Source organism: Hermetia illucens, chromosome 6, assembly GCF_905115235.1.
Source record: "Hermetia illucens chromosome 6, iHerIll2.2.curated.20191125, whole genome shotgun sequence".
NCBI classification, from domain to species: domain Eukaryota; kingdom Metazoa; phylum Arthropoda; class Insecta; order Diptera; family Stratiomyidae; genus Hermetia; species Hermetia illucens.
Window position 1 is genome coordinate 4,656,534 of NC_051854.1, and position 19,831 is coordinate 4,676,364.

The following is a 19,831-nucleotide window of genomic DNA, read 5'->3' on the forward strand; positions in this document are numbered from 1 at the left end:
AGCAACAGGGTTCTTTTCGGTGGAGCACGAGGACCTCGCCGAAGATGCTGTCATTAAGGTTTTCGACGGCATGCTGATGGCTGAAAAGGACGGTTTGGTTGCCATAAGTTCATCCTCGAGCGTGGCCTGTTCATTAAGGTTCCACGCTTTTAACGCTTTTAAGAAGTTCTTTGTTTGGCTTCAAAAGAAACAAAGCGGAGCGATTCGAGAGACGCGGATAAATGCCTTAAAAAGCGTTTCTCTTCGAAAGAACGCGGAATCTATAACGTTTCATAGGGAGAATTATATTGATTACGAGGAAACACGTAGCAGACGGTGGCCAAGGAAAGACTCTCTCGAGAGGGGCGATGTTACCTCACACATGCGACGTGTGTAGCTGCTTACTGGCGGGATAACGGCCTTCAGTAAGAAAGCACTTGTTTGCATCGCGATGTCACAAATTCAGGCTCCACTTACCGACTACGGCCGGAAAAGTGCTCGAAAAATTTAACAGAAATTGAGTCGCTTAAGCTAAGTGATACGAACTGCCGGAGACTTATCTCCACGGCAGAAACTTTTTAGAGCGGGGTGATCTGTAGTGGATACCGTTATGCAAATCATGGATGCAGTTCATCGAGCAGTTAGAAATACCTTTAATTCCTTAATATGGAAAGACATTCCAGGCACGCTAGGCAATACTTTCCCCGTACCGAGCTATTTCTTACGGATATTGAGGGATTATCTGAGAAATGATTCCCTGCTCTATTAGAGGCTAGAAGCTCCAAGATGGATGAAGTTCACGATGGAAGTAGCCTAGGGATTCATCTTAGGGTTGGACCTGTGGAAAGCTTCCTATGGTAGTTTGCTAAGGCTTCACATGTGGTCTGTAAAGCAGATGATGTTATGGCGCTTGTTGCTGGAAGCACTGTTGAACAGGCGTAAAACAAACTTGGCATATTGATGCGACGGGTAAGCGGATGGATGACTGCTGATCGTCTTAACCTTGCACTGGAAAAATCTGACTAAAAAGAGAATCCCGACCCTATGCACATGGAGTTTCGGCGTTGAGTCGTTTTCTAATGAGAGCAACGCAGTCTGCTAAGGCTCTTGGAGGTATATCGTTAACGTCTACACAAATATAGGAACAAGGAACTTACTGGCAACGTACATTAAATGAGTGACAACTCTCTTAACAACATGAAACAAGAAGCAAATGGACTGTACGGCTCGTTGCCAACTTAGGCGTGGCTGAGTCCGAAGCATGATCTGAGCAGTGCTCTTTGGGAAGACCCTTTTTCCTGCCTTTGCTTGACAGGCCAGTGAACAATAAGTGCTGAAATCTAATTTCTATTTAACGATTGGCAACAATTTTTTCCCCTTGCTGCTGGCTAGTTCGGGAAGTGCGTTGGGGATTCTCTCATATCGATAACCAAATTTATGTGTCCCAATTTTCGCAAGAGTAGAGGCTAAAAGATCTACTAGACGAACGCCAGGAATGGAGCAGTTCAGAGTGCTTATAGGGGATACGAGCCCAAGTGCACAAAGGAATGTTTAAACTTCACCAAGAAGGACCTCGGATTATAGTGGGAATACTCACCAGTCACTGGCCGACTAAGCTATCGCCTGGGGAAGCTAGGGATATCTACGGACACTGCCAGTAGTGTGTGATGATACCTCTATATACGTTCTGAGGCAGTGTCCGGCACTTTTGCAAAGTAGGACGAGGTACCTGGGAGAATGTTTAATACCAGATGCCAACTTGAAATGCTTGGAAGTAGGGAATATATTAAATTTCCTAATCATTATAGGCTGGCTTCATATACTAGCCAGATAGCTGAGTGGGTAGAGTACAAGGCTGTCGTACGGAAGGTCGCGGTTGAAATCTCACTGGTGGCAGTGAAATTTGTATTGTGGTTTGACGTCGGATACCAGTCGACTCAGCTGTGAATGACTTGAGTCAAATTAGGGTAATAATCTCGGGCGAGCACAATGCTGACCACATTGCCTCCAACACTGTTCTGTAGTGTACCGTCACGGTATTGAATGAAGTGCTCTAACACACTTCAAAGCTCTGATCCAATTGGATTTTAGCGCAAACAATTATTACTATTAATATACTATAGTTAATAAGTATACTATAAGTAGTAAGAGAAGCACAATAGCTCTTTAAGGACCCAGTGCCACTGCCCTTAACTGAGTATTAATAAGATTCCAAAGGACACCCGTCCTTAATTGGTTGCGAGTTTGCGTGTTTCCTGTTGTCAGAAGGATGATCGCGAAAATTATCCTGAAATGTAGTAAAGAATAATCCCCTTTGAAGCATTCGCCTACTTAATCGCGGCCAGCAAACTAATGCAAATAAAGCATTTCCAGGTGCCACCACTATGGAGGTTGGTTTACCCCGTCTTCCTCACCACCTGAAAACACGGGAGAAAAGCTACAGGAAACACTAGACATTTTGTCTACAAAAAGTGCCAAAATAAAGTGTCTGATTAGTACCATGCATAGATAAGTTGAAACAGCAAGCAACCCAGCTGGAAGACAGGCGCTTCAGTATTTCAATATTTCATTACTGTTGAAAAATGTCAGCTAAATTCAGCAACAACCGTGGGAAGAAATTACAGGAATCTTGCTTGATGGCACTTTATTCATCCAAGGAAGACAACCAGTTAGAATTATTCCGTGGAAGCAGAGCAAACCCAAAAGGAAAGTGTGATGCTCCTGATTGACTTGGTTTTCATTTGCACTTTGACCCCAGGCCGCTAGTTTGATAATGGGCTAAAAGATTTTCATTGTAATGACCTTAGATTTATCGATTATACAAAAAAATAAGCCTAACCAAGTGCTTCACCACTAAGATTTCAACTAGGAGTAGATAACAGAGTGGTGAAGTCATAGCAGGTTTTGACACTGTGATCTTTGTCGGTGGTTTTCAAGCAGAGGATAGGGTCGAAGTCCCTGAAAATCGCATAGCTTACCGACTCATGATATATGGTTGGGATTTTTCCTCTTGGTGAGGTATAGCACGTCAACCACACCTACGCGTCATCGTCTGCGGTTACTTTAAATGCTCTTCAGCTCCCCTTAGAATTTACCGAGGCGTCCGCACTTCTGGCAACTGCTATTTGATGGAACTACTGTTTTACCTTGATATCGGTCATTGACTACCAAGAAGTAATGTTAGGCACTAATCAGACTGATCCTATCAGGTTATGGTAAGGATGATGCCAAACATTGCGGCATGCCTCCATACTGTTCACAATTGGAAACATGACACCTATGTGACTCTAATTAATGTCATTCTCTAGCGCATGTAAGGATATGTTGTGCCTTCCGGGTTTGGTGTTATCTGATAAATAAATGTTGGTGGTGCAACACTGAAACTAACTATAAATATGTTATTTTTGCAGAGGAGTCAGCATATTGCCTCTAAGTCGGTTACCCTATTTATGGCCTTCTCCATGTAATTGTAAACTGAATCCACAGGATGAAGAAACCATTTTTGGGCCCGATAATGGCCTTACTTTATTTCCAATGTTATTTTAGTTACGTCAGTTTTTAGGGAGACAGCGATATGGTATCGTCGAAATGATGCCGAATAGCATTTTAGTAGACGAAATAATGTGGATGTTCCAAGGAGAGCCCCGCGGGAGCTCTGAATGCCTTAGGAAGAATATTGAATAAGGGGAGTAACGAAGAGGATGAATGTTGCCTCAAAAAAGGACATTATTCCAAGAATTAAGAACGAACCAAAGCAAAAATGAGTTTTTTTCCATTGATTACAGAAAGGACTAAGAGACAGAAACCACTATGCCAAAGCTCAGTCTAGGCGACAACGAAGTGCTTACGTCGACGTATTTTTATAAAGAAAAAAATACCTAAAAATGTATTCCCCGCACACGAAACAACAATCCTAATGGCTTCATTCATCAAACATTTTCACTAAGTGACATTAGGACTATATAGACAAGTACACACAATACACAATGATGTTTACGATAAAATTTGAGCAGAGGATAATGGAGAAAGCCTCCCTATGCGACGACAATCTGAACGTTATATGCATCTAAAGTATTCCATCGAAACTTCTACAAATAGACGTCACACTCTACATAAGTTGAGCATATTCTGGAAATATTCTGTCTGTGTTTGAATTTATCCAATGAAAAGGTTTTCAAACTAAAAATAGCATCCTTCGGAGCCAGACTTCTCCGATGAGCAATATTCTACCTACTACACTTTGATTGTTCCCAACGGCCTGATTTTTAAGACCATTGTCATCACACCAACTACACGTGTTCAAGTTGTCTCTACTTCAGTAAGGATTCAATAAATGGTTGAACGATAATGTAGACCTATCATGTGAATTGTTGAAAAGGACTCTTTCCTTTTCCGTCCCTTGAAGCAAATTTAGAATGCTATTCAATTTGCCCTAAATGCAGAAGATGTCCTAGAAACTTTATTGTATACATGAGCCCATAGCTCATTAAACATCCTTTTAATATCCTTTCTCATGTTTTCTTACCACTGGTGTAAATTCCATAGTGAATGATACGGTGTATGTCGGAAAGATGGAATGATGGGCACAGCTACTTCATACTCCACATGGTAATTGTCTGGTTGTCTGTCCAATGCCGGATTAGAGCTGGACACACTCCGATCATTGCGAAAGTAGCCAGGACCATTTGTGTGAGGATTATTGTTATAACCGACATTAGCACTCATCCCATTGTTGTTATGGAATTGTTGTTGATTTGAATTGTACATCCTCATGATAGGATTTTGCACTAAATACTGTACTAAACTTTTTGAGCAATTCTAGGCCACATATTTTACAGTAACAACGTTTTAGGTTTATCGTTATTATATCAAAAGTATATACACATATCACAGTTGGATTAAGGAAAGTATACTACCCTCAACCCGTTCGCAACACACGACCATCCTCTCCAATGGATACTTGTCAACTGACCACTGAAAGCTATTCAGGACTCTGTGGCTAGAAATTCAACTCGCCGCTTATTCCAATTTTTACATGGTTTCAGTCTTAAGGAAAGTCGTCTGTAAGGACGTTGTTTGTTACGAATACAACTCACTGACCACTACATGTTGGTCATAATCGATTTGGAGGAGAATGCCAGGAGGACAACTAGTTTCGCGTAATTGCCTTAATACCACTCCACCAAAATGGGGGCTACCTGTTTTCGGGGGTAGGACATTGTACTAACGATAATGAACTTTAGCCTATGCTTGAAAATAATTCGGCCACCCATCTGCGTATCATTAGCCTCTTATGTGGTTAGTAAAATGAAATAAGTACCGCTGTGTGCGGTTGAATTTTATTTAAGGAGATATTCTAGATGATTTTATGAGTCACTTGGACTTAATTTTTATATTTATAAAAGCAAGCGAATATGGTGGTAAGGATCATTCAACTTTGTAATGAGAAGAAGTAAATGGTGAAACTTGTGAGATTATCCTGTTACGGTCCCTAAAGTTTTGAGAACTGAACCGCACTTTTTTTGTTTAAATGAGTATAGGCTAGACATAGAAGGTCTTTCCATGTCTGGCGTGAGACCTGAAAAAAAGGTCCACTAGGTGTTATAGTTTTATGGGACCAAGGTGAGCGCTCTTCTCAACGAAGTGTGCTGAGATCAGCTTATGACGGGTGTAAGTCCCGCAGTGTTACTGTTGGAACCCAGGTCAATCTAAACCTCGAAAAATCCTGCAATAGTATTACCACCCTATTGTAAATTGCAAAAGCACTTTGTCCACTTGGATGATACACATAGCTCTTTATACAAAACAGCCTACGGCACCCTCTATTTAATCCCTCAAGGCAGCATTAGGATCTTCCCCTGGTAGAGAATTTAAGACTTGAGTTTCATAACTCATCGATTAAGATATTTGGGGAGGTTTTCCCAAGTGGTTTGATAGGAATTGATCAAAATAAGGGAAACCTTAAATATGGTACTTTTCCGCCAACCACGATCCTGCGTGTCGATATCCTATAGGCCCAGGAATGAATACTAGGTAGAGAACTAGACTGCATGAAGTTCTCTGATTTTCCATCAGACACATCTCTTTTTAGGGTGTGTTTGCAGGCATAGGGGGATGCACGTGTATTTATGCGATAAAACTGACTCCATTAATGTAGGCGTTTAGAAAAAAATTGAATTGAGTTTACGGATCTTCCGGCATAATCTCTAGCAATTCAAGGGACATTTATCAGTGGGAAGATAGCGTGAGGCAAACGGAGACGGATAATTCTGACCTCTAATCATCCGAGCGTCTTGAAACCCAGCGGAAATAACTTTCACTAGCTAGTACGATTATGGAGGTCGGTGTATAAAGGAGGCATAAAAACATCGAACGCAAGGGGAACTAGTCGAGATCGTTGACACCCATTCACAACACAGAACATGGAAGAAGCTGCATGAAAGATTAAACGTATCAATAGGACTGCAAATCCCCAAGCGACATAAGGTCACATCCCAGAAGGAGGAACCGGACAGAAAACCAGCTGGATTTGGTAGTAAAACATGTATAGCCACATATGAAGATGCGGAAGCCCTAGAGGAAGGTGGCATCTACGGAAAGGAGAAATAGGAGGAAGATACAACCACCGCAGATTCACTCAGAAGAAAAACTCTTCATTGTAAGAGAAAATGTTATCCGTATCAAACGATTTTAGAAAGGAAGCTTTATTTTGGAATGCATGCAAAATCCAAGGATGTCATCGCAGACAAATTTTTGAATCAAATTGAAAAGCCTTTTTGCGACAGGAAGTAGATATAAGGACAAGCAGGTCGCAGATCATTATAGATTGCAAAGGTGTATATGAGGCCCCCACAGTGGAGAGGATAGAGAAGGAGTTCGAGCTGATCGGACTTCAGGAATCAGCAGTAATGATGTTACGAAAAACCTCATCAGGCTATCAGTGAAAGGAACAGTCAACAAAGAAAGTACAAAGAAAGTAAAAATAACCCGTACGTGGGATTGAAACGATGCTACAGAGACCCTGGCTTTGGTCATATAGCTAATGATAGCCGTGAGCAATGCGGAAAATGCCTAGTGCAGGGTATATCAGTAGAAAATGTATGGCTGTAAAAAGAGATCTGTGGTGGCAAGTTCCTGAAATCCAGAGAGTTCTTAATACAAATTGAATCCCGGTGGCACAGAACTTACTCTGTCAAATCATCCACGATGAAAACATTGATGTAACTATAATAAGCGAACGGCATCGGAATTATACTGGAATGGGGTTTGCGGAAAGCACACTTTTCAGAAAATAATGAGACCGTTATCTTCCTGAATGGTACTGCCATATAAAAAGCACCCAAGTTGTCTCAATGAGCACAAATGCATTTGATGCAAGGCTCATGTTCTACAGTAGGCAACACATTAACCGATCACTGTATTCTCAACAAATCTTTGAAACTAATAACATAGACTAAGCTCACCGCTCACTGGCAAATAATATTCCCTATCTAGTGGAAAAAACACAATTTGGTATTGCTTTCCAATTCCAATAACTCACCAGGAAACCCACCATTGTAAGACTCGGTGTGCTTGATGGATACAGGTTGGAAAAACTTATGTAGAAAGGGCTTGTTATCTGCGATACTAATAATGGTTTGTTGGAGCACCAAATCTGGGTTCCAGCGCGCTCGTTTAGCGGCTGACTTTTAGACGCATTTGGGAGCACTTGGGGTAGGTTTGCCAAAAAGTACCTTTCGTTCCGCGAGGGGTTTACAAACTCAGAAAGATGAAAGCTCGATTTACGTTTAATGGTTCTCGGAATCTTTAAGGTTTTTAGAGCCATATCAAACCGCTTCATGAGTTTGCTCCATAAGAACCATTGAGGGATTGTTTGACTGAGGTTGTCGTTTAAAAGTGATTGGCAAATGCTACTTTAGATAGGATTTAGCAGACAGTTTAGGGACAGAATGTTGGGATGGTAAAGGAAGAAGGCGGAAATAAAAGCTTAAAAAAGTATGTGATGAGGATATATTGGATTGACCACATGCAAAAGATAATAGCCACTGTACGAGTGAATCATTGACAAGAGGTTTTCCACAAAAGAGATTGTGCATGCATTGTGAGAAAAATTACACACTAGTAATTCTACCATCGCACCATCGACTGGGGTCAGTTTTACTCCCTCTCCCTTGACAAATCAAAATGGAAAGTGCAGTATATGCATCAATGCACAGTTATTTCGAAAAGTATAAAAAAAATCAAAGCATCACACCCTTTCCAACTATGTCAAGTTTCCGCACCACAGTTTATTATTGCACTTGGCCTTTTTGCATTCCGCCATAACTTTTCAATCTGGAGTATAATAAATTTCTCCAATACCGACTGTTGACCTAATATCAGGTTGTAACTATGCAAATGTCTTAAGATACAAGTATAATGGTGGCTCAAGTAGTCGCTATACATAGCATGATGGCGTCCTGATAATATTGAAAAAGCGTGCAAAAACCCCACTACCTGTTCTGGCCGAAAACATGAAAATCATCATTCCTTCTGCTTGCTGTGCTGAGGTATTCGTAGCCTGAATGTCACTCGAAAAAGAAGGATTTGTTTTTTGTGTGTTTGTAATAATGATTTTATACGCATTTTTTTGGGGCCAGTTATTAATCTGCGGGTTGTGATTTTCATGGGGTAGTGAATTTTGTTCAGAGTGGAAAAGGTTTTATTGCTTTATTGCGGAAACGTAAGTGGGATAATGAATAGAAAGAACAATTTTCTAGGGTAACATGTTACATTACATCCTTTTGCCTATTTCCATATAGAGTTTAGCCGCAAATTCGTGTTTGGCTTGGCTTTAATAGAACAAATTAATTGCAAATAATGGTTTAATTTGAAGCATTTGTTAATGATTATATTCCATTGATGTTTTCGTAAGCCTTTGGGGACTTACGATATTAGCAAGTGAGCTATTTAGATTGCTAGCATTTGATGTCTCAACTAATCCAACCAATTTGCAGGGTCATGAGTGTAGTATGTTTAATGGTCTAGAAGAATTATTCACACCTTTTGAGTGGTAAAATCTCTCAGGAGGCCACTATAGTTGGCTGTTCAGAGGGACTATGCGAATTCATGTACACCAGGGGTGAGGAACCAAGGATGGAGTCGTTAATTCGTCAATGCTAGATGGATTGATATCAGGTGTTGAAGTCCTGCATTGGTGGTAATTCAGGTTATTTTAACGTATGGTCCACTGAATAAGGCGAGATCCACTTATTGTAGCACTTCAAAAAACTTCACAACCCCCTCTCAACGCGCCGATGGCCTCAAACCAAGGCATTGAGATGATTCCTCTTTTGTTTGAAGGAGTAGTCCATATGGAACTACGCTTTGAAACGTTGTGAAATTTTCCCTCCAATGCTGACGTTGCTTATCATCGTGAATGAAGAGTCGACCGTTAACGTCCCTCACGGGACCATTAAAAAGCTTGCAACCACCATGAGATTCTTTCGTGGTACGGTATACCGTAGCGAAATCATTATTATTTGCCCAGGTTTTGCTTAACAGAATGAAAAATTCCCCACATGTAGCGGCAATAAGAGGGTTCATTTCTCATCACTCGTCAACCCGCTTCCAAGTTACCGCAGTCACCCTAACTTTTTGACCCCCCCAAGGTAAAAGGAAAAAATGACTGAAACCCAATAGAATGCCTGCCTCCATCTCCAAATGCGCCAATATTGAAAATGTACACATTCGTTCACGGAAGCCTGAATTACTAAAAGAATGGTGAATTATCGAACCTTATCATCCATCAAACTAGAGCGAGGCTGTGACTCAGTATTTTTCTTTTTAGCTCGCTTAGCTTCTTCGTGACTCCCTTGGAGAAACCGGAAGTCTCTTACTTCTAGGTTCATCAGCTCCTCCGAATAAAAAGACTAAAAAAACTCATCAATGAGACCTGACATCTGACTATATCCGGTCTAGGCCTGCCTTAATAAGGAACTCCAGGCATCCCGGTTTTGCGCCGCTGGTGGATGCATGACCGACCTAAATCTCTACCAAACTAAGGAGCATGGCCCCCAAGTTAAAACGCAATACCAGAAGGCCTCTGTTCGCTTGAACGTAACGACAACTCCCATGAAACTCCCACTAGGGAGTCAATCGCTATAAACAAGTTGAACGCACAGGATATAGGAATTTTCCTGAGACATCTGAATTCAGGGGCTATCTCCGTTCTCATGGCATCAGTATACCCTTGGTTCTGATTGTCCTAATAGGCGTTTGGAGCATTCACCTAGTGCATCATGGTCAGCAAACCAAAGTGAATACAGCGTTGCCTGGTGCCACCACTATGGAGGTTCTCCTTGGCCACTTGGCTTTAGTATGGCCGATATTGTTGCTGCCCCGTCTTACTCACCGCCACCTTACAGCATGCAGAAATATCTTGACAGGGTGGAGTTCCGTAAACAGAGAATTTCGACTCAAGTCGGACAGGATGATTTGCCTGAACAAATATGACCAGCCATGGGTACGTTATGGCAAACTATCAGGCTTACGCGGAACATGGTACACAGTACTACATACAGTACATAATTCGGTCCATTCTACAGTCAGTGCCATAGTTATGACAATAGATCTGGCTTCGGAGACGATGTCGGCTGGTAAGCGTTGTGTGATAATCAAAAATGCCTTTAATCCGGCCAACTGCGTACGTCTGTCTACTGGCTTAATTAATCGAGAGATGGGTGAAAAAAGTATATTGTGATTTCAAGTGTTCACTTCAGGAGTCGTCTGCGAAATTTAATGGATCGCATACGATACGAGGAGTGACGTCTCCGAGGAAGTAGTTCTGGTTTCTTAGTTGGCAGTATACCTGCGTCCTAGGTAATTGCGTAGAGAAATCCTCTCGGTAAAGAGCGAACAGCGAATGACCGATACACGTCGAGGCACGCTAGGATGATGAGAACTTAGCTCTATTAAAATGGTAGTTGTAACGTGTATCAGGATCTATCCCCTTCGGGACTCCCATCGAGTATTGTATGCATTGAATCTGTATTGCCTCGAGCGACCACTGATCTGTCCGTGAATTCCGGGAACAGTTAAGCTCAAAGAACTGGGATAGGGGCTTTGGCACCGGGACCTCCGCACAAAGAGAAAGCAGTCGACCACCATAGCTAGAGCCGAAGATGAAAGGCTCATCAAGAAATGGCACCGGGACCTCCGAACAAAGAGAAAACAGTCGACCGCCCTAGCTAGAGCCGAAGATGAAAGGCTCATCAAGAAATGCGTGCCAGTGGTGAAGCGTATGCGGTCAGCAATGTTCCTCCAGAAGAACGTCAGCAAAGGGGTCGAAAACGGGCTGATGGAACTGGAGAAACTGCTGGACTGCATTTCCTTCTACAGGTGAACGTGGACGGCAGCGGAAGATGCGCGATAAGTATAAACCCACGGAGAATACTGGAAGCACAAACAGATGGCAAGGAGCGGAAAAAACGGAAAAAAGAAGATGCGCTTGAAGGAGGATTTATCGACGTAGTTTATAAGCCCCAAGAAAATAAAACCAAGATAAGGAGATGTCCTAGCGTGCACCCTTTTTAACCTGGTCCTGGAAAAAGGGATTCGTGATGCTGAGGTAAATGCGCCTATGTTGACGATAACGATATCGTGGGAAGAACAACCCGAGATGTACAAATAACCTTCATCCAGATCGAAGCAGACGGCGCGAATACTTGGGCTGCACATCATTGAAGGCAAGACGAAATACATGGTGGCAACGTCAGCACCAAAAACCAAAGAGGCAACAAATAATATGGGCATAAAAACAGGAGATTACAACTTTGAGAGCGTTGATAACTTCTCCTATTTGCGGTTGAAAATCACCACCGATAACAGCTATGACTTTGAAATCCGCGCACAATTGTTGGCAGCCAACAGAACCTATTACAGCTTATAAAAACTGTTCCGTTCAAAATGTATCACCATAGGATCAAAGCGCTTACTACGAGATCTTACAAGTCTTTATGTTTTCTTCAGAGATTTGGGTTCTTTGCAAATGTTTGTCCCTTACATGAGGAAGGACGATTTCGTAGCCTATGTAAAGACGAAATCTACGAGCGATACCGTGACCGTTTGGTTGTCGGTGGGCGGGTCATTTTATCCGTATGGATGAGGATGATTCAGCCTGTGAAGTCTATAAGGGCAATATCTACGGTAGAAAAAGAAGACTAGGCAGACCCTGGTTCTGGTGGAGCGATGGCGTAGGCCATGTCGCCAGACAGTTTTTAACCATAGCGAATTGGTTGATCTCAATTGAACCGGGATGTCAGGAGCTTCTTATTAAGGCAGGCCTAGACCGGATGCCAGCCGTTACGCCGTTGATGATGAAAAAAGAAGACAAAAGGACACAACACGATATGCTGTCAGACACCCGTCTGTCCAAAGACAAGGAAGTAAATTAGTTCATGAAATACGATGTTCTTCTAAATCTGGGAAAACTCTTGACTGATTCTTTTTTGGCAAAGGGTTTTCTTTGCAAATAAAGGTTTTCGGGAACCTTTCTTCATTGTTAGTTTATGTAGAACAAGAAGAGTATGTATTGTGCTTGGGAATGAAAGGCTTCCAAGACAATATAGAACCCATGACATGATTTTCACTTCGGGCCCGGTTTTTCCTATCTACGAGCCTGGATTCAGAGCATGTTTTCTCTTTTGAAGGACTAGTCGGAGGCTGCCTCATAGTTTTACGGCTCAAATCATAAACTGAATTGCGAGAAATTGTACCTGGATAAAAGTTCTTAAAGGAGTAGTGTTTGTAGAGTAGATACAAAGATTTCCCAGCCTAAAAGATAGAATTTGACTTTATCCCTGGTATTCAAATTGATGAGAGAGGAAACCGCCATGAAGACATTTGCCGGAAATTGTGCTTAATCCCTTGAAATATAGTATTTAGATTGTAGGAGTTGATCATGACAAAACTGCCTGCACGGGCAGGCAATTTGAGCATGATCAACACACACCGCCTATTAGAAACTGATACTTACAATGTAAATATATATCCTAACCCACCTGTTAATCAGGGATACTAGCCCAATTAATCAATAAAGTTAAATGCCGAATACACAGTAGTTAGAAAGTGTTATTCACCATTCAACCTTGAATGGCCGTTTCATGTGGAGACAAAGTGTTTGTTGTTTGCATTCTTAATCACCCCCAATATAGCCGCCTGTTCTCTGATAACTTCTGTTCGTTTTCGCTTAATTCGAAGTAACCAGAATAATCAGGACTTTTCAGTTACGAATAGGGCAAATCACGCCGCTGATAACAAAAATCACCTCATGGAACATGATACGACACATAATCCGCTAATTACAATCGTGTTTATCAATTAACACCATAAAACAATGAACTAACCTGTCCAAAATGGGTAGAAATGATGTGGTTGTATCCAATGTCCGGATCGCCGTATTCCCACGCACAACCAGTTTCTCGCGTGTTACTCGACGGAATGTCTCCTCGCCACGTAATTTGCTCATTTTCGTTTATTTGAATTTCTGCACTATTTACAGTTTTACAACAATTAATTTAGATTAAGGACACCACACACTCCCAGGTCTGTTGCAAACTCACTTGCACTTTCACGTCCCGCTATCCAGCTCTCCTCCTACTTCTAACAAAAACAATACGAAGCAGTTATCCAACAATAACTCGACTCACATACACTCTAGCCTCGGCAAATTTATTTCAAGTCCCGAAAAAACTATCACTGGGATGAAAGCAGGTTCGGATTGATTGAGATTATCAGACGGATTAGAAAGAGAGATAGTGGTCCATCGGCACAGATTCCCAATGAACATATCAATTCATGGGAAAAGGGTCGGAACATGACCTTAATAGCAATTTAGTTATGTCAACGTCTTTCAATTCGATTTGATGGAAGTAGACTCGAATCAAGGATGCTCCGCAGCAGCATTGCGAGATGAAGAGATGAAGGCGACATGAATTTGCGCATGATCCGCACTCGGCAGGATACTCATGTACATATGTCCCTTGTCTATCTGTGCGGAAAATGGAAAGCAGTGAAAACCGTCACGTTTATGGATCGGGGGAAGATGGGAGTTATTGAAAGGAATTAACTTGAATGACTCGAACAGTTTTGTTAATTAGAATTGTCCGCTATCTCCGAATGGTTTTGATTAGGATTTTAACTTGTTTACGCTGTGAGCTTAGCGGAAAGTCTGATGCAGCAAACTTATCAAAGGAACCGGTCAGCACTACTCAACTGGGGAGACTAACATAGAAAGGCAGCATAAATTGCATGCACTAATTCAATGCAACCCTAAAAGTGTTGGATACGTTGACCAAGTAGTGACCAACAAATGGCCTCAATGGAGGTGCGGAAGAATAGCAATAACAACGTGCTTGGCTGGTAGCACGATAGCCAGTCTTCCCCCCATTTATTTTCCAGCCTGCTAAATTCTTCTATACATAACTCTCGCCGGGATGTACAATAATTTGCATTTAATACCTTGTAAATGGGTTGCACTTGGAAGTATAGTCTATTCAGTTGGTAGTTGCGGAGAGGTAAGCCATCCGTTATGGAGGATTTTGTGGTTTAGAACCGAAAATTTGATTTTGGAGGGTACTTGGCGATGCCATTGCTATGAGTAGGTCGTTGCGGATAGTGAGAGATTCATTGAATATTTCGAGTACATATCAAGTATCTGTTATTGATTTGTATCTAGATACATATTTGCGGTAGCATGGGAGCGATGTGCAGAAAGCCGAAATGATTTCTGAACATTTTTAACCTCATTTGGGAAAAGCATAGTCGACATATTTTCTGAAAATGGGAATAGTACCATTCCTCGATATTATAAACTCAAATGAGGTGAGGTTTGATCCTTATTCACTGAAAATATCAACCATTGAATTTAACAGAATGCACCGCTTGATTTAATGGCTTCTAGAAAATAGATAAACAAATATCTAGAATATAGTGTCCAACGGATTATTAATAAACAATTGGTAGTACAACCCGACAAGCCCGTAGTAGTCCCGACAAATTTATTGGGTTAGCAACCTGCAAATTTTGAAACTATTGATGCTAATCTAAATTCCAAGGTGGAATGTGACAACGCCTGGCTCGGATATGTGATGGGGGAAACACGGTCTTGGTGACCCCAACGGTAATGATAGGAGGTTCGCGGATTTTTGCAAATTCCATCCCTTTGTCATTGGGGGCACATTGTTCGAGCACAGAGCCTGACATAAGGTCAGTTGGGTTTCAATTGACCGACGCTGTACGGGCAATCAGATCATCCACCGGCTTCGAAAGGGATCACTATCTAATGGTCGCTTACGTTCTCCTGCGTGTTGCGTCCATCACCTCTCGCATGGTTGAGAAGCTGCGACCCCCTTAGTTCAACATCGACCGCTTATATGATCCAACTGTCGCTCGACAATGGCAGAGCTATCTTGTTGATCGGACGGCAGATATACTGAGTACCTCCAGAGAATATCGATGAGCATTAGGCTGCCATAAAAAATGTTTTTTTCCCGGGTGCTACTGACTGCTGATACTGAATGCCACCAAATACCACTGGATCTGCTATTCGCTTAAACCCTCCCCAACATACTTTTCCTATTCTCTTAGTGAACAACCCCTTTCACATTGACCTCCTTCCAATACCTGGGTGTAATATTCGACGACAAACTTTTCTTCAAACTTCGTTGACATCATCCATGGATCTTCCAAAATGTCCTGTTTTATCCTTTGTTCCTCCTCCGACTTTACCTCAATTCAGCTCTCCTTAACACTGTTCAGCTCCTTTGTCAGAAACATCCATGAATAGTGTTGTGTCAAACTCTGCAATTGCCTGATGGACTGCTCTGCCAACTCGGATATTACTTTCCACACCGCCTCTCATAACACACGTGGTGCTGACATTTTTGAAGTACCCTTCGCGGAGCTTGAGATTTACTTTCACTCTCCGATCCGAGGCTATGCCGGTCCTACAACGCCCTACAGCTTGGGTCCTTTGACTCTGTCTCTGCCTTTAGTTTTAAGCGTAAGGTGGTCACCTTTAGGTTCATTTAGGGAAATGAAATCTCTGATGCTTTAGCAAAAGAGGATTCAATTTCCCCCATGCCCGGACTGGAACCAACAATTGGGGTGACAACAGCATCGGCTGATGCTGCTATTAAAAGCTGGGAATAAGCTTCCCATAATGCCCCCCACCTCAAACACACACACAAGTCATTTACCTGGTCCTCCCTCTGAGGATAATATGTAACAAGGAATTTGTTTTCTGTATATTGTCTCCAATAAATAAATATGTCGTTGGACACGTCCCGAAGGGCGGGCGTGACGTGCTCGAATTTCGACACCGAGCGAAATCCCGAGAAGTTCAGCGCAGTGTACGCCGTGACAAGAGAAAATTTGTTATTACGCTGGTCAGGGAAGCCGAAGATTCCGCAGATCGCAATGATTTCAGGAATCTATACAGCATCAGGAAAAAGCTTTCATGTGGTCGCAAATCTTTCGATGGTCTAGTGAACAACTGGGGAAGTGAAAAAAACACTTCAACACGGCTGTTAATCGTATCACATATAGCGAAGTTCCTCCACTTGTGGATGAAATGGCTAATCACCGTAACATGCGGATACACTCTGTTCCTCTAAGCAGAAGAGAAATCATTTCAGTCATCAATGCACTTAAAAAAAGTAAAACCGCTGGACTGGACGGTCTCCCCGTAGAGTTATTTATCGCTGCACCTATAGTTATTGCCGATCTGCCGCTTCTATTCGTACAGAAATCTTGAGAATCCGAAGCCTTTCCCAGAGAGTGGAAGAAGGGGATGATCGTCGAGATCCCAAAGAAGGGGATCCGTTTTGAATTTGACAATTGGAGAGGTATCTGCGTGCTCCCTACCGTTGCAAATATAATAGCTAATTCTGAAAACTATCAAAAACCATCTCGAAGGCTTGCTCGACAGAGAGCAGGGTGATTTCCGCTCCGGATGCTTTTGCATTGACCACATCAACACCCAGCGGATCATTTTGGAACAGTGCGCCAATTTTCGATAGCGTGAACAGGCAGTGTATCTGAAGTGCTCAGCGCAGAAGACGCATTCCAGAGAAACTAAGTTGTCATCAGAGCGACAAATGATGGTGAAAAATTTCATGCGCCGCATCAAGGTAAAATATCAGAGGGATTTGAACGGAGTCCGCCACCGATATTATTTCTTCTTGTGATGGGTGACGTTCTTCACGCTGCCTTGTCCGGAGCTCATGGAGAAGTTCAATGGATAACGGTATCTTTCCTTAAACACCTCGACTACGTTGATGACATCGAGTTGCTTTCTCACCAGGTCATGGACCTTGGCGAAATGGCTCTGAATTTGGAAAAAGAGACAAGTAGAGTTGGACTGAAGATGAACAGAAGCAAAATTAAGGTTCTTAGCCTAACCCACTCAGGAGAACACAAGGAATTACAGTCTACAGACATCTTAAGATGTGGCTGTAATACCCCCAGTAATGGAGGAAGAAGTATTGGAGATTTGCTCTAGGAAAAAACAAAGCGCGCGCCATCAACGGCATACCAAATAAAGCCCTTAAGCTGGCCGTTAAGTCGAGACCAGACATATTCGTAGAGCTGTTTGAAGCATGCTTGGCGAATGTGATCTTTGTTGAGACATAGAAAAAATAAAAGTTAATGTTGTTGCCTAAACCTGGTAAACCTCCTGGTGAAGCATCTTCCTACAGGCATATATGTCTATTGGACACTATGGGGAAAATGTTTTAGAGAATAATATACAATAGATTGCTCCCAGCTGTAGAAAGTCTGGGAGGTTTATCAAATCAACGGTCGACGTCATCAAACTGGTCACTGGTTTAGCTGAAAATACGATGCACGGAAAGGGTGGCATTAGCAAGTATTCTGCTGTAATTACCCTTGACATGGAACTCAACTCTGCCAGTTGGAACCTTATAAGGAGGTCATTGGCAGCGATTGATGTACCTAGTTACTTAACTGCGCTAGTCGAAAGTTACCTAACAATTAGAAGGCTCTGGTATGACACAGACAATGGAACCAAAGAATACATTGCCTCCGTGGGTATTCCAAAGGGCTCCGTGCTGGGACTGCTATAATAGAATATCATGTATAATGATGTCCTCAATGTCCCAGTTGCTAGCGAGGCCACAATACTATGTTACGCCGATGACATAGCGGTGATAGTTGCTGCAAAAGATCTCGCGGATGTGGAATTATATTCATCCGAAGCAATCACTGTTAAAAGAAGTGGCTGAAAGATGCAGACATTGAACCGATTTTAATAAAATTTTGTGTTTACATAAAATCTTAAAACTGGAAATATAGAAGTATAGTGGGAATTGGGAGTTTTTTCTGGTCATTCTGTGTTTCTATTTTTTTTAATAATTTAAGGCCAGTTTAGTATTTGACACTAACATATTTTAGAAGACTTCTACTACCTTCTTATGCATTTGTATTTGTATAATGTAATAGAAAAGGAAAAGATTGATGAGTTAAGTAGTGAAAATTGAATTGCATAGCTACTAACATATCAACGCCACCAAATTATCAACGTGAACCCTCCAGACAACACTCACGCTTTATTATCTAGTCTTGAAATGTACAATAATTACATTCCCACAAAACTTGAGAAATTCAATTACTGCGTGTGTTCAGTTTTATCTTACAGGACACTTAGTTATTTTTTCCATCATAATTTTAATAGATATAGTACTGGTAGTCATTTAACAAGAAAATTCGTCTCGTTATCATTGTATATTCCTATGAAGTATGTACTTAGACTTGAATAAATATTTACTGGGCACTTAAATAATGTTTTGAACATGTCGATGGCGGGAGTAAATCTCTTCTTAACTACTGTTATCATATACTCTGGTAAAGAAGTTTAAAAAAAGTAGAAATATTTTGAATAATCAAATAACTGTCAGCGGTCAAACACGAAGAAGAATAAGGATAGGAGAATACAACTTTGAGACCGTTGACAATTTCTCCTATCTAGGGTCGAAAATCACAACCGATAACAGCTACGATGATGAAATCCGCGCACGGTTGTTGTCAGCCAACAGAGCCTATTTCAGCTTACAAAGACTGTTCCGCTCGAAACGTCTCACCATAGGGTCAAAGCTCTTACTGTACAATACTATGATCTTGCCAGTCCTCATGTATTCCTCGGAAACTTGGGTTCTTAGCAAGAAAAATTGCGAACTCTTGGCCGCGTTCGACAGAAGAATCCTCCGAAGAATTTTTGGCCCCCTACATGAGGATGGACGATTCCGTAGCCTACACAATGGCGAAATCTATGAGCGATACCATGACCGTCCGGTTGTGGATAAAATCCGGCTCAATAGGTTACAGTGGGCGGGATGAGGATGATCCCACCCGGAAAGTCTATAAGGGCAATATCTATGGTAGAAAAAGAAGACGAGGCAGACCCTGCCTAAGATGGAGCGATGGCGTAGGTCAGGACGCCAGACAGCTTTTAGGGATATCGAATTGGTGGACCTCGGCGCAAAACCGGGATGTCTGGAGTTCCTTATTAAGGCAGGTTGTTGCGCCGTTGATGATGATGATGACGGAAGGGTATATAATTACCAGTTCCTCTCAGTTTTGACCAAAAAATCCGAATCTTGAACTATCTATCTTTCCGCACTTGAAATCAAATCTATGTAAATTATTCTAGAAACTCAACAGATGAACTTACTATACTTCTTCTGGATAGTCCTTACATATACCACGCTCATTGCAATGGTCAGTATATTCTTCGAACCAAGCTCAGCAGTACATTTCAAATATCATTCGATACACATTTGTACCTATAATATGT

The 19,831-nt window shown here is 41.8% G+C and overlaps 1 protein-coding gene across 4 annotated transcripts in view; it reads right to left on the reverse strand.

Annotated features, from left to right (window-relative positions):
* The window catches only part of LOC119660492 (katanin p60 ATPase-containing subunit A-like 1), a 191,349-nt gene that overhangs the window by 6,684 nt on the left and 164,834 nt on the right, over positions 1 to 19,831 (reverse strand). Inside the window, exon 1 of one of the 4 annotated variants that reach the window (XM_038069080.1) lies at positions 4,505 to 4,905. The exons of 1 other annotated variant lie outside the window; for it this stretch is intronic. In XM_038069080.1, coding sequence (XP_037925008.1) covers positions 4,505 to 4,752 — 248 coding nt within the window. In that variant the 5' untranslated portion in view covers positions 4,753 to 4,905. Of the gene's footprint in view, positions 1 to 4,504; positions 4,906 to 13,364; positions 14,214 to 19,831 lie in introns of those variants that run through there. 2 more of the 4 variants (XM_038069079.1, XM_038069081.1) reach the window with 2 other exon arrangements.